Below are 27,802 nucleotides of genomic sequence, written 5' to 3'. Positions count from 1 at the left end.
AGAGTGGACTGTCTGTGCCGTGGCTCTATAGAGTGGACTGTCTGTGCCGTGGGCTCCACAGAGTGGACTGTCTGTGCCGTGGGCTCCACAGAGTGGACTGCCTGTGCCGTGGGCTCCACAGAGTGGACTGTCTGTGCCGTGGGCTCCATAGAGTCGACTCTCTGTGCCGTGGGCTCCATAGAGTCGACTGTCTATATTGTGCCCTCTATGGAGTGAACTGTCTGCGCTGGCCCACGCCAACCAATCACACAGACTGGAGCTCTGTGTGGCCCACTTTCAGAGCGGCCCTCCAAGTTCAGGGGTTCAGGGCAGGGTCTGCACCAGAAACTGCACCTGACCCAGTGAATACCAGCTGAGAAGAAAGCAGGGTGCACTATTTGGCATCATCCTCCACACCTTCTCTTTAACCTTCCTCTCACTTGGGTCTGACTTAAAAAGAGATGAGACCCTTTGCTCTCCAGCCAGCCTTGTCTCTCAGCTGACCCTAGACTCTCTCTTCCCTCCTCCACACACCCAGTTGCCAAGCTTCTCCTGGTCTCTTTCTCCTCCCCTCCTGCAGTCTGCCCTCTCAGGACGGTCAGACCAGCCTCCTGGCCCTCATCTGCTGCTGCTGCTCTCTGTGGACCCCAGGGACTCCTGAGGGCCAATTCCAGGGCCCTTTCCAGCTTCATCCTTCCCTGCTTGGATTTATTCAGCACATATTGTGCACCAGTAATGCACTGGGATGTAGTGGTAACCACGGTCAGTCTGATCCCATCTCATGGAGATCACACACCAGTGGAGGTGACAGTCAATGAACAACAAAGCAGATCAGTGCTGTGAAAAAAATAATGATAAACACTGTTGGAGAGTGAGTGACAGGTGGGTTGGCAAGGCCTTGGTCTCTGCAGTCAAGCCGTGGAATGAGAGTTCCTGTTGCTCCACATCCTCACTAGCATTTAGTGTTGTCAGTGTTCTAGATTTTGGCCATTCTAATAGGGTATAGTGGTATCTCATTGCTGTTTAATTTGCATGTTTCTGATGATATATGATATGGAGCATCTTTTCATATGCTTATTTGTCATCTTTCCGTATATACTTTAGTGATGTATCTGTTAAGTTTTGGGCCCATTTTTTAATTGGACTGTTTCTTTTCTTCTTGTTGTTGGGTTTTAAGAGTCCTTTATCAGATATAGCTTTTGTGCATATTTTCTCCCAGTCTGTGGCTTGTCTTTCATTTTCATGACAGTGTCTTTTGCAGAGCAGATATTTTTAATTTTAATGAAGCCCAGCTCATGAATTCTTTCTTTCATGGATTATATCTAACAAGTCACTGCCAAACTCAAGGTCATCTAAATTTTCTCCTATGTTGTCTTACAAGAGTTTTATAGTTTTGTATCTTACAATTAGGTTTGTAATCCGTTTGAGTTAATTTTTGTGAAGGGTATAATGTCTGTGTCTAGATTCACTTATTTGAAGGTGGACGTCCAATTGTTCCTGCACCATTTGTTGAAAAGACTTGTCTTCGCTCTGTTGAATTGCTTTTGCCCCTTTGTCAAGGATATGTTGATTATGTAGGTCTGTTTCTGGACTCTCTATCTCTCTATTGTGTTCCCCTGCTCTACTTGTCTTTTCTTTAACCAATATCACTGTCATGATTACTGCAGCTTTATAGTAAATCTTGATATTAGGTAGTGTCAGTTCTCCAAGTTTGTTCTTTTTTTTTTTTTTTTTTTTTTTTTTTGCAGTATTGTGTTGGCTATTCTAAGTTTTTGCATCTCCATATAAACTAGAGTAAGTTTATGGATCTCTGCAAAACAATTTGCTGGGATTTTGATTGGGATTGAATTGAACCTATATTTGATGCTATTGAGCCTTCCTATCCATAAACATGGAATATCTCTATTTAGGTTTTGCAAACATAAAACATTTCTCATCAGAGTTTTGTAGTTTTCATTACATAGCTCTTGCATGTAAGAGCTCTTGTAAATAAGACCAGGCTGGTTTGGAATTCCTGGCCTCAAGCGGTCCTCCTACCTCAGCCTCCGAAGCAGCTGGGATAACAGGTGCATACCACCATTCCTGGCTAATGTTTTATTAGATTTATACCTAAGTATTTCATTTTGGGGGGTGCTAATGTAAATGGTATTATAGTTTTCTTTAACTTTTATTTTAGGTTCAGGGATACGTGTGCAGGTTTGTTATATAAGTAAATTCATGCCATGGGGGTTTGTCATACAGATTATTTTGTCACCCAGCTACTAAACTTAATACCCAATAGTTATCTTTCCAAATCTTCCCTCTCTTCTCCCCCTCCACCCTCAAGTGTAGGTCTCAGTGCCTGTTGTTCCCTTCTTTGTGTCAGTGTGTTCTCACCATTTAGCTCCCACTTGTGAGTGAGAACATGCGGTATTTGGTTTTCTGTTCGTGCATTAGTTTTCAAAGAATGTTAGCCTCCAGCTCCATTCATGTTCCTACAAAGGACATGATCTCATTCTTTTGTATGACTTTGTAGTATTCCATGATGTATATATTCCACAGTCTTTTTATCCAGTCTACCATTCATGGGCATTTAGGTTGATTCCATGTCTTTGCTATCATGAATAGTACTGCAGTGAACATACCTGTGCATGTATCTTTATATTTGTCTTATATAAATATATGATATTAATATCATGTATTTGTTATCTAATCAATCTAATAAATATATATTTGTTATATAATACATATTAATATCATATATTTGTTACATAAATATATGATATTGATATAAAATATTTATATATGATAGTAATATATTTATGTTATATAAATATATTTATATTTACATATTTAGAATGATTTATGTTTCTTTGGGTATATACCCAGTAATGGGATCGCAGGGTTGAATGGTAGCTCTTTGAGGAATCGCCACACTGTTTTCCATAATGGTTGGACTAATTTACACTGCCACCAACAGTGGCATATAACAGTGTATAAGCGTTCCCTTTTCTCTGCAACTTTGCCAGCATCTGTTATTCTTTTACTTTTTTAAAAAAATTGAGATTGAGTCTCGCTCTGTCACCCAGGCTGGAGTGCAGTGGTGTGATCTAGGCTCAATGCAACCTCCACCGCCCGGGTTCAAGTGATCCTCATGCCTCAGCCTCCCGAGTAGCTGGGACTACAGGTGCATGCCACCACACCCGGGTAATTTTTTTGTGTTTCTAGTAGAGACAGGATTTCACCATGTTGGCCAGGCTGGTCTCAAACTCTTGACCTCAGGTGATCCACCTGCCTCTGCCTCCCAAAGTGCTGGGATTACAGGTGTGAGCCACCATGCCTGGCTGACTTTTTAGTAGTAGCCATTCTGACTGGTATGAGATGGTATCTCATTGTGCTTTTGATTTGCATTTCTGTAGTGACCACTGATGAGCTTTTTTTCATGTACTTGTTGGCCACATGTATTTCTTCTTTTGAAAAGTATCTGGCATGTCCTTTGCCCACTTTTCAATGGGGTTGTTTAAGTTCCTTATAGATGCTGGATGTTAGACCTTTGTTAGACGCATAGTTTGCAAATTTTCCTTACATTCTGTAGGTTGTCTCTTTATTGATAGTTTTGCTGTGCAGAAGCTGTCAAATCTAATTAGATCCCATTTGTCAATTTTGCTTTTGTCATGAAATCTTTGTTGATTCCTATGTCCAGAATGGTATTGCTTAGGTTGTCTTTCAGGGTTTTCATAGTTTTGAATTTGACATTTAAGTCTTTTATCCATCTTGAGTTTATTTTCTATTATAAGGAAGGGGTATTTGTTATAAGGAAGGGGCCCAGTTTCAATCTTCTGCATTTGGCTAACCAGTTATCCCAGCACCATTTATTGAATAAGGAGTTCTTTCTCCATTACTAGTTTTTGTCAGCTTTGTTGAAGATCAGATGGTTGTAGGTGTGCAGTCTTATTTCTGGGCTCTCTATTCTGTTCCACTGTTCTATGTGTCTGTTTTAGTACCAGTACCATACTGTTTGGTTACTGTAGTCCTATAGTATAGTTTAATTGGGTAACTTGATGCCTCCAGCTTTATTCATTTTGCTTAGGATTGCCTTGGCTATTTAGACTCTTTTTTGATTCCATATGAATTTTATTTTATTTTATTTTATTTTGAGACAGAGTCTCACTCTGTCACCCAGGCTGGAGTGCAGTGGCATGATCTTGGCTCACTGTAACCTCTGCCTACCAGGCTCAAGCCATCCTTCCACCTTAGCCTCCCAAACAGTTGGGACCACAGACATGTGCCACCACACTCAGCTAATTTTTTGTGTTTTTTGTAGAGACAGGGTTTTGCCATGTTGCCCAGACTTGTCTTGAACTCCTGGGCTCAAGCAGTCTGCCTGCCTCAGCCTCCCAAGGTTCTGGGATTATAGGCATGAGCCACCACGCCTAGTCCCATATGAATTTTACAATAGCTTTTTCTAGTTCTACAAAGAATGTCATTTGTAGTTCAACAGGAATAGCCTTGAATCTGTAAATTGCTTTGGACAATATGGTCATTTAAATGATATTGATTCTTCCAATCCATGAGCATGGAATGTTTTTCCATTTGTTTGTGTCATCACTTCTTTGAGTAGTGTTTTGTAATTCTTATTGTAGAGAACTTTCACTTCCATGATTAGCTATATTCCAAGATATTTTGTTCTTTTTGTGGCAATTGTGAATGGGATTACATTCCTAATTTTGCTCTCAGCTTGAGACCATACTGTCCAAAGCAATTTACAGATTCAATGCTATTCCTGTTGAATTATCAATGACATTATCTCTCATGAGCGATAATGGTGTGTAGTTTTCTTTACTTGTAATATCTTTGTCTGGTTTTGGTATTAGGGCAATACTGGTCTCATAGAATGAGTTAGGAATTATTCCCTCCACTTCTATCTTTCTGGCATAAGTTCCTGTAAAGTTTTCTGCTTATGGGTGTCTGTCCCAGTAAGTTGTGATTCTCTGTGTTCACCTGTCTGTCTGTCCAGTTTTGGGGACAGTGATTTGGCCTGTAACTTCACTTCTCTTATGATTTAAGAAGAGTGGTTGATATTCCAATTAGGTCAGATTTTTACTTGTTGTTGGGACAGAGTGGTAACTTCCAAGTTTCTTATATGCCAGACCTGCTATGTGTTTTTAAAGGGACTCTGAAATCCTATAGACTCAATTGTTTTTAAAGCATAGTTTTTTTTTTTTTTTTTTAAAGTTATGGCTCTACTATGAAGTATATAAAATGCATATGTATAGTTTAAATAAATTTAAAGTAGTCACCATGTAACTACCATTCAAGTGAAGGAAAAGAATATTGCCAATATCTTAGACCAGGAGCCAGCACACTTTTTCTGTAAAGGCCCAGGTAGTAAATATCTTTGACTTTGTCAAAACCGCTCAACCCTGTAGCACTTGGTACCATCAGACTTCCTAGTTCTTTCTGCTCTAGTGGATATGTAATAGTATCTCATTGCAGATTTGATTGGCATTTTGTTAGTTATTAGTGAGATTGAGTATCTTCACTTAGTCATTCATTAGTCAGGTTTCCTCGATTGTGAAGTGCTTGCTTGAGACTTTAAGTCTACATGCTGGTTTGTCTTTTTCTCACCGGTCAGCAGAAACTGTGACTATGGTCATAGTGTACACTGCTCTGTGGATCCTGCTCTTTTGTAAGTGACATGTAGTGCAACTATCATCTCTCAGTGTGTATTCTGTGTTCTTACCTTTTTTATATGGTGTCTTTTGATAAATATAAGTTCTTTTTAATGTAGTCAAATTTACTAACATCTCTCTGTGGGTCTTGTTTAAGAATTCTACCCTGGAGTCACGAAGATATTCTCTCACACTCTCTTATAGGAGCTTGACAGTTTCAACTTTCACATTCAGGTCTTGAAATCTGGACTAGATGTTTCCCAAGTGTTGAGAGGCAGGGACCCCGTCTCATTTCCTCCATATGGAAGTCCCACTCTCCCAGCACTGGTCATTGTGAAGTCCCCTTTCCCCTGGCCGATCTGAGCATCACCACTGCCTACATCATGGCCTGCGGGTGCTGCTGACCTCCTCATTCTGTTCCACTGATAAATTTGTCTGTGCTGGCACCTACATCACATCTTGGTCGTCGCTATAACTTAATGATACATCTTAATTAATTGGTAGGCAAATCCCTCTACGTTGTTCTTCAAGAGTTTTGAATCGCTTTGTCAAGTTCCACAAAGAAAATGACACCTTTACTATTATATCTGAGTATTCTAATTCATGAACATAGTGTCTCTCCATTTATTTTGATCTTCTTCAATATCTTTCAGTAAAGTTTTATGCTTTTCTGTATAAAGGCATTTCTCAGATACCACAGATTTATTCCTAGGCCTTTGGATTTTTGATGCCTTTTGTAAATGTTGTCTTTTAAAATTTCACTTTCCGTGTCTGATATATAAAAACTGTGATTGATTTTGCCTGTTGATATAGAATCCAGACTGCTTGCTAAATTCACCTCTTATAATAATTTATTTGTGGGTTCTTTGTATTCCTATGTATACAGTCATGTCAGTGAATAATAATAATTGTATTTCTTCCTGTCCTATCATTACACCTTTTATCCTTTTTCTTGTCCAAATAAATGGGCTGAGATCCTGCAGTACAATGTTGAATAGCAGGTGATGGAGATATTCTCACTTTGTTCCTGATCTTAAGGGGAATGTTTTGTTCTTTCACTATTAAGTATCATGCTTGCAGAGAATTCTGTAGATGTACCCATAATATCCACCTCATCGTGTTGTTATTAAGAAGACTAAATGAGCTATTACTTGGAAACAAGTGAAGACATTGCTGAGAACCACATGTGTTAGCTGTTATTTAAGTCTGTGGTCCTTTTACATGCCTGACAATACCTTCTGTACCCCTCAGGGCCATAAAAATGGTACCATGTAATCTTGTCATAATAGCTGGAGTCTAATGTCCCTCATTTCCCCTCTTACAGCCAGAGGGCTAAAACCAAACCATCATTGAGATGAGGATCCTCCATCTCATTTCCTGGGCTCTGGTTGGCCCTTATTTCTAATCATTTGTGAACCCAAGTTGTTAATCAGGAGAAGAATCCAAGTCAAAACCCTGAGGCAACTCAGAAACCACCCGCTTCCAACACCTAATTCTCATTTCCATTTTACTCTATCACTTTCTTTCCAGGAATGATGAGGATACCTGGAACTTAGATTAAAAGGTGATTAAGGAGGTGGACGGGGATACAAATGCTTTGGATTGTCCCAGATATTGAGTATTGCACATCTTTTCTGCTGTCGTACATACATTTCACATATTCCTAAATACCGTCTTCTGTTGTTGTAGAATTTTCTAGAAACCGATAACGAGGGCAATGGCATTCTTCGACGCCGGGACATAAAGAACGCACTGTACGGTTTTGATATTCCCCTCACACCAAGAGAGTTTGAAAAGCTTTGGGCAAGGTAAGTGGCACATGAGACTGGCTGGTTTCTGTTCTTAAGGACTAGGGTTGCTTGCTGCAGCAAATTCAGCCTAACCTTTCCTACTTCAGGGTAACTGGGGGCTGGGAGTATTTTCTCTTGGTTGCATCTGTCTCATCTCCTACATCTTTCCTTGTTCCTTGCTCCTTGGTGCTCATAGCAAGCAGCCTTGGTGGTTGCCTTGGTCTTCAGCAACACGGAGAACCAGGGTAAATGCTCGTCATCCATACCAGACTTGAGAGGTTTCTATTTCCAAGGACCTGGGAGCTCAAGCCCAAACTTTTACTGTTTTAACAAAACAAGTCACTCTCCAAGGACTTAACTCTAATACACCTCACACAGCAGATATGCAATGGGTAAAGGGAAAAGCAGTTTCTCCCAATTACCTATAGATGGAAATTAATGTTGCACAACTGTTTTATAGATAAGTAACCTGTGGGAAGAAAAACCAAACTTTTAGCAACTTGGAGTAGCTTCCCGAGAGTCTCTTAAACTGAAAATTATATCCGATGTTGGTTCCATTTGTCAAATGTATTTTCGATTTAGCTGTTTTGGAATTGGGCCCCCAGTTATGGTCTTCCCTGGATAGATGTCTAAGTTTCACAGTCCACTAGCAATGTGATCTATTTCCAAGTTCCAGACCCAACTTCAAATTACCTCTTTGTTCATTATATGTCCGTAGCCACCTGCATTCCCCCAGGATGGTATACCAACATCGTGTGTCCACTCAGGAGGCAAACTCATGAAACAGTTCATACCATTTCCCAGCTTTTCATCTGTTCAAAGTGGAAGGCTGAAATGTTGGCCAAGTTTAGAATTAGGTGGGTTGTTTTGTGTCTGATTTAGAAAAGCAACTGGAAGTTCTTACAAAATCCTTATTTTTTAAAGATTAGTTCCAACACAGGGTCCAGTTAGACTCCCTGCCCATTTCTGTTTGAGCAGCTTACATTAGTAGTCTCAGCGGGGTGACAGGCAAATCTTTGTAGAGTAGGCAAATGCATAGCCCTCCCTCTCAGTTGACCTTTGGGATGATCCAAAGATGACGACATGGTCCCTGTCTTTGGGAAGCTGTCAGGGCACAGAATGTATTCACACATGTAACTATGGTACAGCAACAACTGTGCAAAACCCCCGGGCAGAGAGCAAGTCAAGTGGCTTGGGCGGTGAGGCAGGAGCATGGGGCCAGGGAGGGCTGGAAGCTGTCATGGGTCCGGATGGAGAAGGAGGCATTCTTGGTCAGCAGGCCACCTGTCTGCAAGGAGGCAGGTGTTCTATCAGAAGTAGCATGAGGCGCCCAGGGTCAGAAAGGAAGGGTAGGGCCAATCCCTTACTAGGTCCTTGCTTTCAGGTGTTATCGACCAGGCAGTGAGGAACAATGGAATTTGAGTGTGGTTGTGGGGTGAACAGAGCTGTGGTTTAGGAAGATGAGTCAGGAAACAGTTCAGCGGAGAGGCTGGCTGGAGGTGCTGGTCTTGGGAGACCACCACCTCACCAGGGGGGGACCCCTGAGTGGGGGCTGGCCATGGGGATGAGAGGCATTGGAGGCACGTCCCCCACAAGGGTTCCCATGGGGGAAATGAGAGTGGACGGAGCCTTTTTCTGAGGGTGGGACAGAGCTTATTTCTGTTTCCACTGGAGGTGGACACTCACCGTTGGCTTGTGGCTAAAGTTTCTTTATACGCTTATGAACATAATTATGAAATGTACAGATTTTCACCCTGTGTTGACAACTGTTTGCAGTCAGAATTTTGTCCACTATTGTTTAGTTGACCTCATGCCACAGATGGTAAGTGGTTAAGAGCAACAGCACTGCTGCCAGATGCGTGGGTGTGACTCCTGCCCGCTTCCTGCTGTGTGGCCTCCATCAAGTTACTTAGCTTCTCTGTGCCGTACACTCATCATCTGCAAAGCACCACTAATGTTCCCTGTCACCAATGTTCCCTGTCACCCAGGGCCGCTGTGAGGCCTGGGTAAGGAGTCATATTAAGTGCTAGCCCAGGGCCTGGTGTGCAGTAACCACTCAGTAAATTTAAGACACCCTCTCTTCATTTGTCCACCCAGCAAATGCTTCTTAAACACTGACTCTGCACTTTTGCAGGGCTGAGAGTGACCAAGATAAACGAATAATCCAGAGCTCATTGCCTAAGATACTCAAATGCTCTTAAGGAGAGCAAGTCTTGGTAATTAAGTGCTGTGTCCCTGCCAGGACCTCTGAAGGCTCAGAAATCGAGGACTAATAAACTGAGCTTTTAAGCTGAGTTATTTCACATACAAGATTAATTTATGAGGAAGTGGAAGAGTGATGGTGAATCTAGTTTGCTAGAGAGAGAATACGTTTGGAGGCCATAGAAAAATTCAGTTCTTGGGCTGATAATTCCTCTGTTCCCTCCCTTCAGTGAATCCCTTTTTCCCTCTGGAATTGTCTTTGGGTCAGCATGCACATTCACCCGGTGGCCCTTTCTGTGTCCATGTTTTTCATTCTCCCTTAGGTCAATCGTGCAGTTCCTAGGACGCTTTGCAAATTATAGCGCCTGCCATTTTTGTTTCACTTCATTAGATGAACTATTTCCTGGAAAGTATTTCATGTAATATCTACATTTTCAAAATCAAATTGAGTTTTTATTGATGCAAGATTTTCTTCACTGCTGTTGTTTTTGTTCTCCACTTTTTTACTGTGTCAAAATACACATAGCACAATTTACCATCTTCACCAATTTTAAGCACACAGCTCAGCGGTATTCAATACATTCATCACGTTGTGCAGCCATCACCACCATCCAGCTCCAGAACTCTTTACTCTTTTCGTCTTGTGAAACAGATTTTTTTTTTTTTTTTTTTTTTTTGACAGAGTCTTACTCTGTCATCCAGTTGGAGGGCACTGGTGCGATCTTGGCTCATTGCAACCTCCACCTCCAAGGTTCAAGAGATTCTCCTGCCTCAGCCTCCTGAGTAGCTGGGATTACAGGCACCCACCACCATCCCCAGCTAATTTTTTTGTATTTTTAGTAGGGACAGGACTTCACCATGTTGGCCAGGCTGGTCTTGAACTCCTGACCTCTTGAGACGGAGTCTCTCTCTGTTGCCCCGGCTGGAGTGCACTGGCGCAATCTCAGCTCACTGCAACCTCTGCCTCCCAGGTTCAAGCGATTCTCCTGCCTCAGCCTCCCGAGTAGCTGGGATTACAGGTGCCCGCCACCATACCTGGCTAATTTTTTGTATTTTTAGTAGAGATGGAGTTTCACCATGTTGGCCAGGCTGGTCTCAAACTCCTGACCTCAAGCAATCCGCCTGCCTCAGCTTCCCGAAGTGCTGGGACCACAGGCATGAGCCATGGCACCGGGGCTGAGAGTTTTATTATTTTTTTTTTAACTTTTAAGTTGAGGGTATATGTGCACGTTTGTTATATCGGTAAGCCCATGTTGTGGGGTTTTATTGTACAGATTATTTCATCACCCAGGTATTAAGCCTAGTACCCAATAGTTGTTTTCCTGATCCTCTCCTTCCTCTCACCCTCTACCCTCCAAAAGGCCCCAGGGATGAACGGGATGGTCACGCAACTAAACAGCCTAGTACGTGCAGAGCACCGGGTGTATGTGAGCATGAATGTTAGTGGCAAAATGACAATATAGCTTTGAAAAGATCTTCTGGTCATCATATGAATGCACACGCATTTTAGAAGGCTCAGAAAATCCGTAAAACAACAACAGATCAGTCCTAATGCACTCAGCAGAGGTGATGATCCGTGGGAACTTGATATTGTGGTTTTTTTCTTGCTTTTTCTACTTGTTGATGTGACATCAGTTCATCATGCTCAGCTTCCCACCCTCCTGGCGTGTTCTCTTCCTCCCCCAGTGTTTGCTGATAGTGACGATTCACCTCTCCACCACAGCAGCAGGGGGCACCGCGAGCCAGGACGGGGCTCGGTGGCCGCCATGGGTTGTCCAGGCACCAAGAAGCCTCCTTCAGTTGCCCTAACAACAGGAAGGAGCCTGGGCCCCGAAACAGCAGCAGAAACGGGCCTCCTCCCCATGGGGCTGTCTCACGGTGTTAGTGAAGCACCCTCACCACGATGTTCCTGATGACCGGGGGCTATGGCGAACTTGGGGAGCGGCAGGGGCCTGCAGGAGACATCCCATCAGCTCTGGCAGTCTGAGCAGGTCCAAGTTGACTGTCAGGAGAGGACAGCCCCCAGAAACTGGGCAGGCAGAAGCAAATAGGAAAATACCGTTATGCTTTTCTGAAAACACAGAAGTAAAAAATATGACAGACTATAGACAAGGAAAAAAATGTTCAACATCCATTATTCAGTCAACATTTATTCAAGCACCTGTGAAGTGCACTATTTTAGAATTTCAGATCAGTCCCGAGGGCCTGGTTCATGCTACTGAAGTAAATTAATCGATTGACCCCCAGATCTCTGTGGCTTAGCATGTCTATGTTTTATTCTCATTCACCCAAAGCCTGCTGTGTGTCTAGTGGCTCCTGCTTCCAAGCAGTGACTCAGGGACCTGGCTGGCTTTCATCTTGTGGTGTTATCCTCTTAGTGAAGGACTCCACCCACCCAGGTGAGACTGCAGAGCTGCAGGATTGCACACAGGCTTTCAGGGACGAGTGCCACACTTCTGCTCAGAGCCCACCCCCCAGGGGCCCCAGCAAACTGCACAGAGGCCAGGGAGGCACAGGGATGCCAAGGGGGATGCAGATGTCACAGGCTGGCCTGTGGAGGGTTAAAGGGATAAAGCATTGCAAGCCTGGAGGAGGCTATTGTGAAAGGAACCCTGCTCGCTGAAGCCAGGTTAGGAGCTCTACGCGAGAGATTTCAGGAGGAATAATTTTGGTTTGACTTTGGAGAGACTGCTAAGGATGCTGCAAGAGGGAAGTGCATGCAGCCATCTTACTCATCTGACCAACCATTTAGCAGTCATGTTTTTGGATCTTTCTTTGTGCCAGGCCTTGTGCTAGATTCAAAGGTTCCAGAGATGAAAGACAGCCTCTGCCCACAGGTTGCTCAGTGACGACAGCCACATGCCAGGAGGGAGCTGCGGAGGCAGCCACCACGGGAGCTCAAGGAGGAACTCCCAAACACAACACCTGAGTTGAGTCTTAATACATAGTCGTTAGCTGAGAGAGGCAGCCAGAGGTGGGGAACAGGCATCCGTGAGCAGAGGCCCAGAGCCTGAGGAGGGTGGGAAGTCCTGGGACAGAGAGGAAACAGCTGTGCAGAGGACAGGATGCTGCTTATGTCAGAACTGGAGTCTGACAGCCTGTCCTGGTCAGGGTGTAACCGCCCAACAGGTTCTTCTTACCTGCTGCATAGATAAAGCCAATTCCCTGAAACAGAAGTGCTGCAGAGAAGAGTTTAATAACCTACAGGGCCAGCCAACTTGAAGGATAGCAGGTATTTCTCAAATGCACCTCCCCAAGAATTCAGAGGGTAGGGGTTTTCGAGACTAGTTTGAGGGGCAAGGGGCTAGGGAGTAGGGAGTGCTGATTTGTTGGGCCAGGGGTGAAATCACAGGGAGTCAAAGCTTGTCTTCTTGCACTGAGTCAGTTCCTGGGAGGGGGTCACAAGTCCAGATGATCTGGTTTCTTGGTATGGAGTACCAGTCCAGGTGGCACCAACTAGCCCATTAAAATGCAAGCTCTGAAGGTGCTTCAAACAGCAGTCTTAGATTTCACAATAGTGATGTTGTCTATAGGAGCCATTGAGGAGGTTACAAATCTTGTGACGTCCAGCCACACGACTACTGAACCATAATTCTAACCCTGTGGAGTTTTTTGTTTGTTTTGAGACAACGTCTTACTCTGTTGCCAGGCTGGAGTGCAGTGACACTGTAGCAGGGTTTTTAAGGAATCAGAGAGACCAATTGTTTCTTGCATATTACAGAAGCAAGAAACAAAGACAGTTACTCAATTAATTGAGACGTGCATCACATCATTTCTTACTTTTGAAAAACATGTTTTACGACTTGAGTTTATCTGCCTAGTGACCTTGCAGCTGCACAGCTAGAGAAACAGGGTCTTCACAATGCCTGGGAAAGGAGGTGAGATAAGGCTCACTAGCCACAGAAAAGCAGGCAGTTTATTTTTAAAGGACTCCAGCTCTTTCTCTTTCTCAGGAGGAATTGGGTTTTCTTACATACAACTGAATTTCTGGTTACACATTATTTAATTTCTTTTAATTTCTGTTCCATTCCCCGCTTTGGTGCTTCTTATAATAAAGGTGTTAATAGAAAGCACCACTATTTGCCACCTCTTTCCGGAGCTGAGCTGCTTCTACTGGCAGTGGCTGATATTTGGATAATGCCACAACCACGCGGTAGTGTGTCAGGCTACTATTGCCTCTATAGTTGACTGAATACTCCTAATAAACTGGGGTAAAAGGCAAGGGAGGATGAGGCAGATGCCAAGAATAAGCAAGAACTCACCAATGAGGGTTTTGAATCCTTCAAAGGTTGAAAGCCATCCTTCAAACAAGGAATCCGGGGACCACCCGGACCAAGTCTGAACTGGAACATGGGCCAACTTGCACATTCTAGCTGTGATTTCCGTGACAGCTCGGCCATTATCATCAATTTCTAGGCAACAGTTGGTTCAATTAAATTTCCCACATACTCCTCCCTCTGAGGCTAAGAGGTAATCTAAAGCCAATCTATTTTGATATATAGCATTTCTCATTTGTGTTGCTTGTATTGCCAATAAATCTAGTGCCCTTGACGTTTCATTGGTTATAATTTCAAGGACTGCCTGCAACCTTATGATGCGGTTGAGCATATAGATTGGGGTGTGGTAACCCCATGACCCATCTTGTGCCCAGGTAGCTGGCCCGTAATATTTAATGATTCTTTCAGGAGGCCATTCATTATCTTTCCAGTTTCCTATGTCCACATCCTTTTTGATATTTGTGTCTATTTTTGTGATTATGCTTCTTCTAGTTCTTTTATTTTCATCATAAACTGGATATCCTAAGAGTTCCCCTTGCTTTAGAGGAATCAGAAAGATGGACGGCTTGATTGTTCCTAACACACATGCCCCTGTCCGTTTAGCTGGCAGTTGCCGATATGTCCGTGCTTCACAGATCCAATATAGGCCAGAGGGAGTCTTCCAAGCATTTGGAGCCTCTAGCTGATGCCAAGTGTGGCTTAGAGTAGAGAATCGAGAAAAGGGGTTTGGATCTCATGAGTAGGAGTCATTCTGGGTGTTTCTCCATAGAGTTTTGCTTTTAGTCTTGTCAATACTGTTGCCCTAGGCAGGCTGTTTCTCCTACTGCCTCTGTGAAAGCCTTTCCCCATCGAGTGATACAGTACTTTCCAATTATGAAGGTTTTTAACAACTGAACACTTGCTGAGGCTGTTGGTTCACTGGCAAGGGTAGGCGAAGTGAAGTTATCTTGTGGCATTAATTCCTTTGCCTCCCATGGCCACTGGTCCCCCATATTAGTTCCTCCAAATGCATAGCATGAGAAAATTCCTAAGCTGCCAGCTATGTTTTCAGCTGCTTGAGCAAGTAAGTTTTTGATTGATGGAGGAAGCTTGGGCACTGGCTGATCAAACTGCTGATAGAATGACTTATGGACCTGGAATTGCAGAGTTGGATGTATTTGAGTCCTTCTGGTCTTTTTGACAATTAGCCCAGTAGTGGAACTCCAAGTCCTGCTCCTTGTGATGCAGTTGAGCATATAGATTGGGGTATGGTCACCCCATGACCCATCTCACGCCCAGGTAGCTGGCCCATAATAGCATGATCTTGGCTCACTGCAACCTCCGCCTCCCGGGTTCAAGCTATTCTCCTGCCTCAGTCTCCCGAGTAGCTGGGATTACAGACATGCACCACCACGCCCAACAAATTTTTGTGTTTTTAGTACAGATGGGGTTTCACCATGTTGGCCAGGATGGTCTCAATCTCTTGACCTTGTGATCCGCCCACCTGAACCTCCCAAAGTGCTGGGATTACAGGCATGAGCCACTGTGCCCGGCCCCTTGTGGAGTTTTACAAAGGTGGTTTCAGTCCCTGAGCAAGGAAGCGGTTAGTTTTGCAAAAGGACCATTATCATCTTTGCTTTAAAGTTAAATTACAGATTAAATTCTTCCCATAGTTAGCTTGGCCTATGCCCAGGAATGAGCCACGACAGCTCGTGTGGTTAGAAGCAGGATAGAGTCGGCGACGTCAGATTTCTCTCAGTGTCATACTTTTTGTAAAGGTGGTTTCAGTTGGAAGGCCAGGCACAGAGTGTCGCTCAGTGTTGACCCTGGGCATGGGAGGCACCTCCTTGGGGAGGGCTTGGCATTCCGAGCATCTTCTGTAGCCTCCTTTAATCAGGTAATATTCAACTATTTGAATCTAAAACAAACTTCGCTAGAAAACTCTGAAGAGGGAGAGGGTGTACTCTAAACATGCACCAAAGGGAGGACCTGAGTAGGAAAGCAGCAGGCTCAGAAATATCCGTGGAGATTGTTGGTTGTGTGAAACTAGCTAGCCAAGCAGACCTGCCAGAAAGTTTGGGAGATAATTAATGCCCAATTTATGCACATTTCTTGATATGGCAGGTGAGTTATATATCAGTATTCAAATATAAACAGAAGAGACTATGAAAAAGTAGCTGTGCTGTGTACAGCAACTCATGTGGACCAAAAAAAAAAAAAAAAACCTATGGTTTTCAGTTCGCAAGAAGTGAGGCCATTTCTATTAGCTCAAGCAAAGCAATGCCCAGAGAGAACCTACTCGGTGCCTGGCAGGTGGAACCTCTGAACAGGGATCCTCAAGATGGGAAAGGATTTTAAAAGGTTGAATGATCAAGATTATTAGCTCAGAAACGGGAAGATTCAGTGGGATGTGATGTCAGAGGTTGACTTTTAGAAGCACTGAATACAAAGAAGTTTGACTTGGAAGTGTGCTAGCCAGGTGGACTCCAAGCTCAACATGAAGACCCTTTCAGTGATTAAAGCCATCTGGGACCCCAGCAGGCAGTCCTTGAAGGAATTGTGGTTCTCAAGTCTGGCATGTCTTTGTCTAAGGCTAACCCCCTTCTTACTGGGGAGTGTAATGGGTGGATTGTGGCTCTTGATGGGTACTGGAGCAGATAGTGTCTGATCTTCTGCGATTCCACCAGAACTTAACTGAATATGCCCCTTGAGCATGTTCAGCTCCAGCAATTGGATACTGTATTAGTCTATTCTCACGCTGCTATAAAGAAATACCTGAGACTGGGTAATGTATAAAGAAAAGAGGTGTAATCGGCTCACTGTTCCACAGGCTGTACAGGAAGCATGATGCTGGCATCCGCTCGGCTTCTGGGGAGGCCTCAGGAAACTTACAATCATGGTGGAAGGAAAAAAAGGGAGCCAGTGCTTCATGTAGCCAGAGCAGGATGAAGGTGGTAGGGGGTGCCACACACTTTCAAACATTCAGATCTCATGAGAACTCACTATCACGAGAACAGCACAATGAGGATGGTGCTAAACCACTCATGAAGGATCCAGTCACCTCCCACTAGGCCCCATCTCCAGCACTGGGGATTACAATTTGACATGAGATTTGGGTAGGGACACAAATCCAAACCATATCAGGCACTTTCATTTCATATTTGAGTCATCAGACCTCCCTCCAAGATGCTACCTGAGAGAATTCCTTGTGTCCCCATCTGCATGAGGTACTGTGTCTGCCTCTGCTGCCTGGCCTAGGCCATCAACAGGGCTTACACCACACCTCCTCATTCTGCCCTATAACTCTAGGGACAGTGGCATTTGAAGATACTTCTGAAATGTATGTGAGAATTAAGTGCCTAAACTGAGCATAAAGGACTAAGACATTCTCAGCAAAGCAGACCAATCAATGTGAGCATACTCAAATTATGTGTACAATCGAATTGCTGTGTGTACAATAAATGGGCAGAGTAATGTGATTGTATCATAAATGAGTGGCCATCACCATCCACAAATGTGAGTTTTTGTGGGTCCTCTGTTTATGTGCACATTTTTTCCTGGCACATCTGTTGCTGAACCATTTGAAAATTCAACCTTTATAGGCAAGTTGGTTTTTAAAAATGTTACACAAAGGATTATACAATGAACGGTGAGGTTATGTAAGCTGAATTAGCTTGCTTATTAATCACATTCACAACAATATTTTAGTTGCAGTTGTGCAATCTAGTCTTCTGTTCATTTGGCTGAGAATAGAATGTTTCTGATCTTTATTAATGAAGTAATTAAGAATGCCTTTTCATTCAGTTCCAGTGTCATGATGGAAAGTTTGTTGTTGGTAAACCCTTGAGCACAGCACACCAGGAGGGCAGTCCTTCCTTAGAAATGAACTCCCTTCACTTTTCTTAGCCCAGCAGCCATGAATGGATAACGTAGCTCATGCAAAGTGTGTTGCTGGATGCTGTGAATTTGTAAAAAATGAATAAACCATAGTTTCTCCTCAAGAAACCTGCCATCTAGTAGGCAGATACGACATGGACCTAGGAACTGGATGGAGGCAGGATGTGGGAGAAATTTTGAGTGGCACAGAGCAGTTGCAAATGCCAACATGCACGCCCCATGTATCCGCATGTGCACTAACCCATCCGGTCCTCACCGCGCCTTGAGGAGCTCAGAGGAAGGCACGGTCATGGTTCTTTTGACTTAGGAGGAGAAAGAAGTTTCCAAAAGAGGTGCACTGTTCTCTGGGGGCTGCTTGTCAGGTGGTTAGGCTGTGGACCATTCTGTTAGGAACACTCCTGTCAGAATGAGGAACCCCTGGGAGCTTTATTCAGAGGGCGTCTTGACCAGGTTTGTATTATTACATTGCCCTGGTGCCACAAGGCAAGTTAGAGTCCTGATGTAGTTCAAGGAGAGAGGCATGGCCCTGGGATCACCCTAGAAGCTCAAGAAATGGCAGCCCTTCTGCCTCCTAGGTATGTCCATGTGAAATTCAGCTTCCTCCCTGCAGCCATCTTAGCATCACCAGCAACAGGGAGGCCCCTCCTGGAGGTGCTTGCCCCTGATGGAGCTGCTGAGACCACAGCTCTTCCACAGCCACAGGAGAAACCTCAGGAACTGCAGAGCCCACAGGCCTCTTTCTGAGGATGTGTTGTCTTGTTGGGTTTTAAAAACAAAATTAACTGAATAAAGGTGGAAGCGTACTTTTCTGGGTTGCAAAATTAAGGTCATCCTCATAACAGACACCTGAAAAGGTCTGCAGGGGATGAGGAGCTGATGGTCTCAGGAGGAGCTGGGCGGGGCACTGTCCTGAGACCTCATGTCTAGGACTGCCCGTGAGGGCTCCCAGCTGAGGAACTGATCCCTGGAGCAGGAAAGGGCCTTGCCGGGTGAAGAGCCGGTGAGCTGGTGTTTACCTAGAGCCCTCTATCTGCACCCTGCCTGCAAAGTAGTGGAGGAAGTCATCCAAGGGGGCTTTTCTTACCTTGTCAGGTGGAGTCTGTGTGGAGAATGGGGCGAATGCTGTGTAGAGGCAGCAGGTGCATGGCAGACACATGGCAGAGGAGCAGGGATCTGCAGGGCACAGAAGGCAAGGGAGCATGGAGAGAGCCCTCATGGGCACCTGTGGGGACAGGCCCACATGGCCTTTGGGAAGGGTGGTGGTCTTCCAACTCCTGAGAGCCTCTGCAAGTTTTTTTTTTTTTCTTTTTTTTTTTTTTTGAGACGGAGTCTTGCTCTGTCGCCCAGGCTGGAGTGCAGTGGCCGGATCTCAGCTCACTGCAAGCTCCGCCTCCCAGGAGCGTGAACATTCTCCTGCCTCAGCCTCCCGAGTAGCTGGGACTACAGGCGCCCGCCACCACGCCCAGCTAGTTTTTTGTATTTTTTAGTAGAGACGGGGTTTCACCGTGTTAGCCAGGATGGTCTCGATCTCCTGACCTCGTGATCCGTCCGTCTCGGCCTCCCAAAGTGCTGGGATTACAGGCTTGAGCCACCGTGCCCGGCCTAGAGCCTCTGCAAGTGTTAACACAAGTGCATGAAGCAACATTTACCCAAACATCTCTCTGCTTTCTCTCCTACCCACCACCCCTTCCCCTTGAGGACAAGAATGTGGTCAATAAGGACATTTTCTTTATTATTAAGTCAGCTCAAACAGTCACACAGGGTTTAGTGTGTCGCAGGCAACTGTGGGTTCCATAGATCCTCCAGGATCTCGTCAGTTAACGAGCAGAGCAAAAGGGAGCTCTACCTCTCAAAGGAAAACCGATTGTACTTCTACTCCATCAGACAAATGCCCAAGCAACATCCTGATGGGAGAATTATGCTGCCAACATTGTTTAAATGTAGTCTCATTCCTTGTAACTCTGAGTTCATCTGGGGAAAATCACATCTGCAAATGCCATTTTTATCGATTAGATGAGGACCAAGATCTTTCTGTAAAAATAAATGCTTTCTTTCTTTAAAGAAAATTGGCAATTTGCCTTAAAATTTTTACTGAAGTAATTCTATTCTATTTGAACAACGTTGGGAGATAAAAACCCTCCATTATGCCTTTTTTAATGAGTTCTAATTCAGAAAAATCTCAATAATAGAAAATGACATAAAAGGTGCATAGCATAATTCTTATCTTGTTTTCCTTACTGGCCTCTCTCATTGGCTGTACGTAATTGTCATCTCTTCAAAGACAAAATGGGGAATTTTACCATCTTTGAATCAAGTGACATTCACTCATTCGAGTTTTAAGATTGAATATGCTTTTTAAAGAATTTTCTTCTAAACCTTAGCATAGTTCCTCTCACAGGTAAGTATTCAATTTAATAAACTGCTGAATGGGCGAGGTGCAGCAGCTCGCGCCTGTAATCCCAGCACTTTGGGAGGCCGAGGCGGGCGGATCACCTGAGATCAGGAGTTTGAGACCAGCTTGGTCAACATGGTGAAACCCGTCTCTACTGAAAATAGAAAAATTAGCCAGGAGTGGTGGCCGGCGCTGTAATCCCAGCTACTCGGGAGGCCGAGGCAGGAGAATCACTTGAGCCTCGGAGACAGAGGTTGTAGTGAGCCCAGCTCGCACCACCGTACTCCAGCCCGGGCCACAGAGTGAGACTCTGTCTCAAAAACAACACAAAACAAAAAACAACAAAAACACCTGCTAAACCTATGGAGGGGTTGACTTTAATTTTCTGTAGTCACAACTGTGTTTCTAGTAGAATGACAGGTGAGTGGCTTAGGTTGCTCTCTCGCCGGGCAGGCCATGTGTGCATGTGTGGCGTGACCGTCCTGAATGCTGATGTGCCTGTGAGTCACCTGGGTCCTTGTTAACATGCGGGGCATGCCGATTGGATCAGGAGTGAAGCCTGAACTGCATTTCCAGCTCTGCCAGGCAGGGCTGATGCCGCTGGTACCACCACAGGGTGGGCTCTGAGTAGTGAGGGACGGAAGATGATCTCCTCATGGATGGTGCAGGCATTTTCCAAACCCTGAGCACCAGCACACCTTAGTGGCTACTGAGAAGTGCTTTCTGTTTCTGTTTTTGTTTTTTTAAGCTACGACACCGAGGGAAAAGGGCACATTACTTACCAGGAATTTTTACAGAAACTGGGTGTTAACTATTCACCTGCTGTCCATCGGCCCTGCGCAGAGGATTATTTCAACTTCATGGGGCATTTTACGAAGCCACAGCAGCTACAGGAAGAGATGAAGGAGCTGCAGCAGAGCACAGAGAAGGCCGTGGCAGCCAGGTGAGTGAGGAAGGACCACAGGGCCTTCATCTGGAAGTCTCCCTTTACATCTGGCTTCACAGCACAAGTTATTTTAAAATGGTATCTTCCCATGCTGGCAAAGTGACAGGGAAATGATCATGCTTGTTCACTGCTGTCGATTCTAGAAATTGGTGCGAAGTCAAAGAGTAGTTGAAAAGCTATAGCCCATTCCATCTTACCCAGTCACAATCTTATATCATCCATCATATTTGTGGGTCACCCTTGAAAATGATCCTTTTAAGTTGTGGATGGTGTATTGCCTGGCCACTCCCTTGGCCCAACTAGAATGCAGGCTCCATAGGGATGTCTGTCACTTTACCTGGTGTCTGGCACCAAACAGGCACCCAGTAATATCTGTTGAATGAATAAAGGAAAGAACCAGACATATCCTTTAACTCACACTTCTACTTTCAGGACTTTGTCCCCAAGAAATAATTCAGAATAAGCCAACAGCTTAGCAACTGGAAGGGGTGACCTGCAGTGTGTCTTTTTTTTTTTTTTTTTTTTTTGAGATGGAATCTTGCTCTGTCTCCCAGGCTAGAGTGCAATGGCACTATCTCAACTCACTGCAACCTCCACCTCCAGGGTTCAAGCGATTCTCCTGACTCAGGCTCCTGAGTAGCTGGGAATACAGGCACACACCACCACGACCAGCTAATTTTTGTATTTTTCGTAGAGGTGAGGTTTCGCCATGTTGGCCAGGCTGGTCTTGAACTCCTGACCTCAAGTGATCCATCTGCCTCGGCCTCCCAAAGTGCAGTGTGTCTTTAACAGCAAAACGACAACAAAGGGAATACCTTCCAATCCCAAATTAGTGCACTGGCTTAGCAAAGAGCAGCCTGAAAGAGCATGAAATTGCCCATGCCTGCTGCGGCCACTGTGGAAGAACACGGAAACGTTTGTGTAAAGGGCTAACAGGCAGTTAGGTTTTGGGCAGTATGTGTACCGTGAATGGAACAATATCAAATGGACCAGAAGATGCTGTGCAGAAGGTACCCCACTGGATTTGGATGGTGGGAGCGTACATGATTCTTTTCCCTTTTTTAAAACTGATTTTAAGAGTTGTGCATATTTGGAGGGTATGTGTAATATTTTGATACTTGTATACAATGTGTAATGATCAAATCAGGGTAATTGGGATATCCATCTCAAACCTTTATCTTTCTACAAATTCTACAAATCTTCTCTTCTAGCTATATTTTTTAAAAATGTTGTGGGTACATAATAGGATCATATGTTTATGGTTACATGAGATATCCTGACACAGGCATGCAATGTGTAATAATCACTTCAGGGTAAATGGGGAACCCATCACCTCAAGCATTTATCATTTGTGCTACAAACAATCCAATTATACTCTTTTAGATATTTTTAAATCTAGCTACTTTGAAGTATACAATAAAATTTTTATGTATTTCAATATAACATTTTATTGTTATATAATTGTATATAACAATAAAATTATTGTTAACTATAATTTCCCTACTGTACTATCAAATACTATAATTTATTTTTTCTATTAAATTGTATTTTTATACCCCTTACCCAGCTTTTCTTATCTTTCCCCTCCCGACCCTTCCCTTCCCAGCCTCTGATAACCTCTGGTAAATTAGCCTCTGGTAATTTACTCTCTACCTGCATGAGATCAACCGTTTTGTTTGTTTGTTTGTTTGTTTGTTTGTTTGTTTTTAAGACAGTGTCTCACTTTCCTCACCCAGGCTGGAGTGCAGTGGCTCCATCATGGCTCACTGCAGCCTCAACTTTCCAGGCTCACATTGTGATCCTCCCACCTCAGCCTCCTGAGTAGCTGGGACTACCAGTGCACACCACCACACCTAGCGCATTTTTGTATTTTTAGTAGAGATGAGGCTTCACCATGTTGCCCAGGCTGGTCTCAAACTCCTGAGCTCACCCACCCACCTCAGCCTCCCAAAGGGCTGGTATGACAGGTGTGAGCCACTGAGCCTGGCTGAGATCAACTTTTTAAACTCCCACATATGAGTGAGAATGTGTGACATTTGTCTTTCTGTGCCTGGCTTGTTTCACTTCACATAATGATGTCTGATTCCGTCCATGTTGCTGTGAATGACAATTTTCCACTTTTTTATGGCTAAATGATATTCCACTGAGTATGTGTGCCACATTTTCTTCATTCATCTGGTGGTGGACACTTGGGTTCATTTCAGATCTTGGCTATTGTGAGCAGCGCTGCAATGAACATGGAAATGAAGACATCTCTTTGATATACTGATTTCCTTTCTTTTGGAGATATACTCAGCAGTATTCTAGAATTTCTGGATCATATAGTAGTTGTGTTTTTAGTTTTCTGGGTAATCTCCATACTGTGTTTCATAGTATTATGCATTGCCACCAACAGTGGATGAGTGTTCCACTTTCTCTGCATCTTCACCAGCACTTCTGTTTTGTCTTTTTGATGATAGATATTCTAACTGGGGTGAGATGATATCTCATTGTGGTTTTAACTTGCGTTTCCCTGATGATCCGTGACCTTGAGCATTTTTCTCATACGTCTTAGCCACTTTGTATGTCTCTTTTGAGAAATGTCTATTCAGGTATTTTGGCCATTTTCGAATCAGGTTATTTCTTTTTGTGTTGTTGAGTTGTTGGAGTTCCTTGTGTATTCTGGTTATTAATCCCTTGTCAGATGGGGAGTTTGTAAATATCTTCTCTGACTCAGTAGGTGGCCTCTTCACTTTGTTCCCTTCATGGTGCAGTAGCTTTTCCGCTTGATGTAATCCCATTTGTTTGTTTTTCCTTTTGTTGCCTGTGCTTTTGAGGTCTTATCCAAAAAATATTTGCCCTGACCAATGTCCTGTAGCATTTCCCCCAATGTTTTATTCTAGTAGTTTGATAGTTTATGGTCTTACATTTAAGTTTTTAATCCATTTTGAGTTGATTTTTGTCTATGTTGTAAGATGGGGATCTAGTTTCATTCCTCTGCATGTGGATATTCATTTTTCCCAGCACCATTTATTAAAAAGACTTTTCTTTCCCCAGTGTGTGTTCTCAGTGCCTTTGACAAAAATGAATTTGCTGTAAGTGCATGGATTTACTTTTGGGTTCTCTACTCTGTTCCATTGTTCTATGTGTCTGCTTTTATGCCAGTACAATGCTATTTTAGTAAATATAAAACTTTGTAGTATAATTTGAAATCAGGTAGCGTGATGCCTCTAGCTTTGTTCTTTTTGCTTAGGATTGCTTTAGCTAATTGGGATCTTTTGTGGTTCCATATGAATTTTAGGATTGTTTTTTCTATTTCTGTGAAGAATGTCATTTGATACTTTGGTAGGGATTGCTTGAATTAGTAGATTGCTTTGGATAGTATAGACATTTTAACAATATAAATTCTTTCAATCCATGAGCAAGGAATATCATTTCATTTTTACTTGTGTCGTCCTTAATTTCTTTCATCAGCGTTTCACAGTTTTCTCTGTATAGATCTTTCATTTCTTTGGTTCAGCTGATTTCTAGGTATTTTATGTTCTTTGTAGATGTTGTAAATGGGATTGCTTTATTTATTTCTTTTTTGGATTGATCACTGTTAACATATAGAAATGCTACTGATTTTTGTGTACTGATTTTGTATCCTGCAACTTTACTGAATTTGCTTATCAGTGCTAGGAATTTTTTGGTGGAGTCTTTAGGTTTTTTTTAAGTATAAGATCATGTCATCTGCAAACAAGGCTAATTTGACTTCTTCCTTTCAATTTGGATGCCTTTATTTCTTTCTCTTGCCTAATTGCTCAGGTTAGGACTTCCAGTACTATGTTGAATAGAAGTGGTAAAAGTGGCCATCCTGTCTTATTCCAGATCTTAGTGTAAAGACGTTCGGCTTTTCCCTGGTTAGTATCATATTAGCTTTGAGTTTGTCAAATATGGCCTGTATAGTGTTGAGGTATTTTGCTTCTATATTCATTGTAAGGAGAGTTTTTATCATGAAAGGATGTTGAATTTTATAAAGTGCTTTTTCAGCATCTGTTGAAATTATCATGTAATTTTGTCCTTTATTCTGTTGATGTGAAGTATCACATTTATTAATTTGTATATGTTGAACCATCCTTGCATCCCTGGGATGAATTCCACTTGGTCATGGTGAATGATCCTTTTAATGTGTTGTTGAATTTGGTTTGCTAGTATTTTGCTGAGGATTTTTGCATATATGTTCATCAGGAATTTTGGCCTGTAGTTTTCTTTTTGGGTAGTGTTCTTGTTTGCTTAGGGTATTGGGATATTACTGGCCTTATAGAATGAGTTTGCAAGTATTCGCTACTCTTCAATTTTTTGAAAAAGTTTGGGTAGAGCAGGTATTAGTTCTTCTCTAAATGTTTGGAAGATTTTAGCAGTGAAGCCATCAAGTCCTAGGCTTCTCTTTGATGGGAGACTTTTTATTACTACTTTGATGTTGTTACTGATTTTTGGTCTGTTCAGATTTTCTGCTTTTTCATGGTTCAATCTTGATAGAAATTTATCCACTTCTAGGTTTTCCATTTGTCAGCATGTAGTTTTTCATTAGCAGTCTCTAATGATACTTTCTATTTCTGTCATCTCTAACCTTGTAATACTTCCTTTTTTATCTCTGATTTAATTCTTTTGGACTTTCTTTTTTTCATCATCTAGCTAAAAGTTTGTCAATTTTATTTATCTTTTCAACACCCAACTTTTAATTTTATTGATCTTTTGTATTGTTTGAGTCTCAATTTCATTTATTTTTGCTCTGATTTTATTTCTTCCTTTCTACTAATTTACGTTTGGATTTTTCTTGCCCTTCTAGTTTCTTGAGGTGCATTGTTGGATTGTTTATGCAAAGTCATTCTATTTTTTTTTTTATGTAGACATTTATTGCTATACATGTCCCTCTTAGCCCTGCTTTTGCTGTATCCCATAGATTTTTGGTATGTTGTATTTCCATTTTCATTTGTTTCAATAAATTTTTAATCTTCTTTATTTCTTCATTGACCATTGGTCATTCAGGAGCATGTTGTTTAACTTCTATATATTTGTACAGTTTCCAAAGTTCCTCTTTTTATTGGTTTCTAGTTTTATTCCATTTCAGAAAAGATACTTGATATTATGTTGACTTTTCCAAATTGGCTGAGACATGTTTTGTGGCCTAACATATGATGTATCCTGGAGAATGATCCATGTGCTGATGAAAAGAATCTGTATTCTGCAGCAGTTGGATGACAGGTCCTGTAAATGTCTGTTAGCTCCATTAGACCTAGACCATAGTTTAACTTCATGTTTCTTTGTTGATTTCCTGTCTGGATGATCTGCCCATTGCTGAAAGTGGATGTTGTCTGCTGCTATTATTGTATTGCAATCTAGCTCTCCTTTTAGATATATTAACATTTGCTTTATATATTTGGGTGCTCTAGTGTTGGATGAACCTATATTTACTATTGTTATATCCTGTTGTTGAGTTGATCCCTTTATATTAATAATGGCCTTCAGGTCTTTTGAGTTTTTGACTAAAAGTCTATTTTATCTGATATAAGTATAGCTACTCCTGCTCTTCCTTGGTTTCCATTTGCATTGAATATCTTTTTCCATTTCTTTACTTTCAGTCTATATGTGTCTTTATAGGTGAAGTGAGTTTCTTATAGACAGCATATAGTTGGGTCTTGTTTTTTAATCCATCCAGCAACTCTTTGTCTACTTTCAATTTTATTTTTTATTTTTTATTTTTATTTTTATTTTATTTTTTTGAGACAGAGTCTTGCTCTGTCACCCAGGCTGGAGTGCAGTGGCATGATCTCAACTCACTGCAGGCTCCATCTCCCAGGTTCATGCCATTCTCCTGCCTCAGCCTCCCGAGTAGCTGGGACTACAGGCACCTGCCACCACGCCTGGCTAATCTTTTAGTATTTTTAGTAGAGATGGGGTTTCACCGTGTTAGCCAGGATGGTCTCCATCTCCTGGCCTCATGATCCTCACACCTCAGCCTCCCAAAGTGCTGGGATTACAGGCATGAGCCACCATATCCAGCCTACTTTCAAATTTTTTGAGACGGAGTTTCACTCTTGTTGCCCAGGCCGGAGTGCCATGGTACAATCTCAGCTCTCTGCAACCTCTGCCTCCCAGGTTCAAGCAATTCTCCTGCCTCAGCCTCCTGAGTAGCTGGGATTAAGGCATGCACCACCACGCCCGGCTACTTTGGTAATTTTAGCAGAGACGGGGTTTCTCCATTTTGATCAGGCTGGTCTCAAACTCCTGACCTCAGGTGATCCTCCTGCCTCGGCCTCCCAAAGTGCTGGGATTGCAGGCATGAGCCACTGCGCCCAGCTACTTATGTCATATTTTTAACATTTATAACAGAGAAAAAAATTGGGCTGCGTATGATGTGACTACAGCAATGAGATATATTTTCTTGGCATGATCGCAATCCTTGGTCTCCCATCCACACCCCCTACACATGTGGCTCTTACCTGCTGCTCTATAGCTCTGCCTTAGCTCCATCTTGCTCTTACATGTTTGTGAGTCTGTCTCCTGTCTGTCATTTCAAAAGGCAAGATTCACTCTCTGTCCCACCACCTCCCATAGCACCTGAATGAATGAATGAATCGCCAGAGGAACCGAGAATGCCAAGGACACAAGGATGAAATGTAATAGCTAAACGGGGTTTAAGAGAAGAGCAGTTTGAACACACCCCT

The 27,802-nt window shown here is 42.9% G+C and overlaps 1 protein-coding gene across 4 annotated transcripts in view; it reads left to right on the top strand.

Annotated features, from left to right (window-relative positions):
* Nucleotides 1-27,802, top strand: part of EFCAB6 (EF-hand calcium binding domain 6) — a 304,195-nt gene that overhangs the window by 208,397 nt on the left and 67,996 nt on the right. For all 4 annotated transcript variants that reach the window (XM_031934644.1, XM_031934643.1, XM_031934646.1 and 1 more), the window contains 2 exons: nucleotides 7,320-7,438; nucleotides 20,916-21,110. In XM_031934644.1, the coding sequence (XP_031790504.1) occupies nucleotides 7,320-7,438; nucleotides 20,916-21,110 (314 nt within the window). The remainder of the gene's footprint in view (nucleotides 1-7,319; nucleotides 7,439-20,915; nucleotides 21,111-27,802) is intronic.

Source organism: Piliocolobus tephrosceles, chromosome 19 (genome assembly GCF_002776525.5).
Source record: "Piliocolobus tephrosceles isolate RC106 chromosome 19, ASM277652v3, whole genome shotgun sequence".
NCBI classification, from domain to species: Eukaryota; Metazoa; Chordata; class Mammalia; order Primates; family Cercopithecidae; genus Piliocolobus; species Piliocolobus tephrosceles.
The sequence above is the reverse complement of the archived record's forward strand: the minus strand, read 5'-3'. Positions and strand labels throughout refer to the sequence as shown.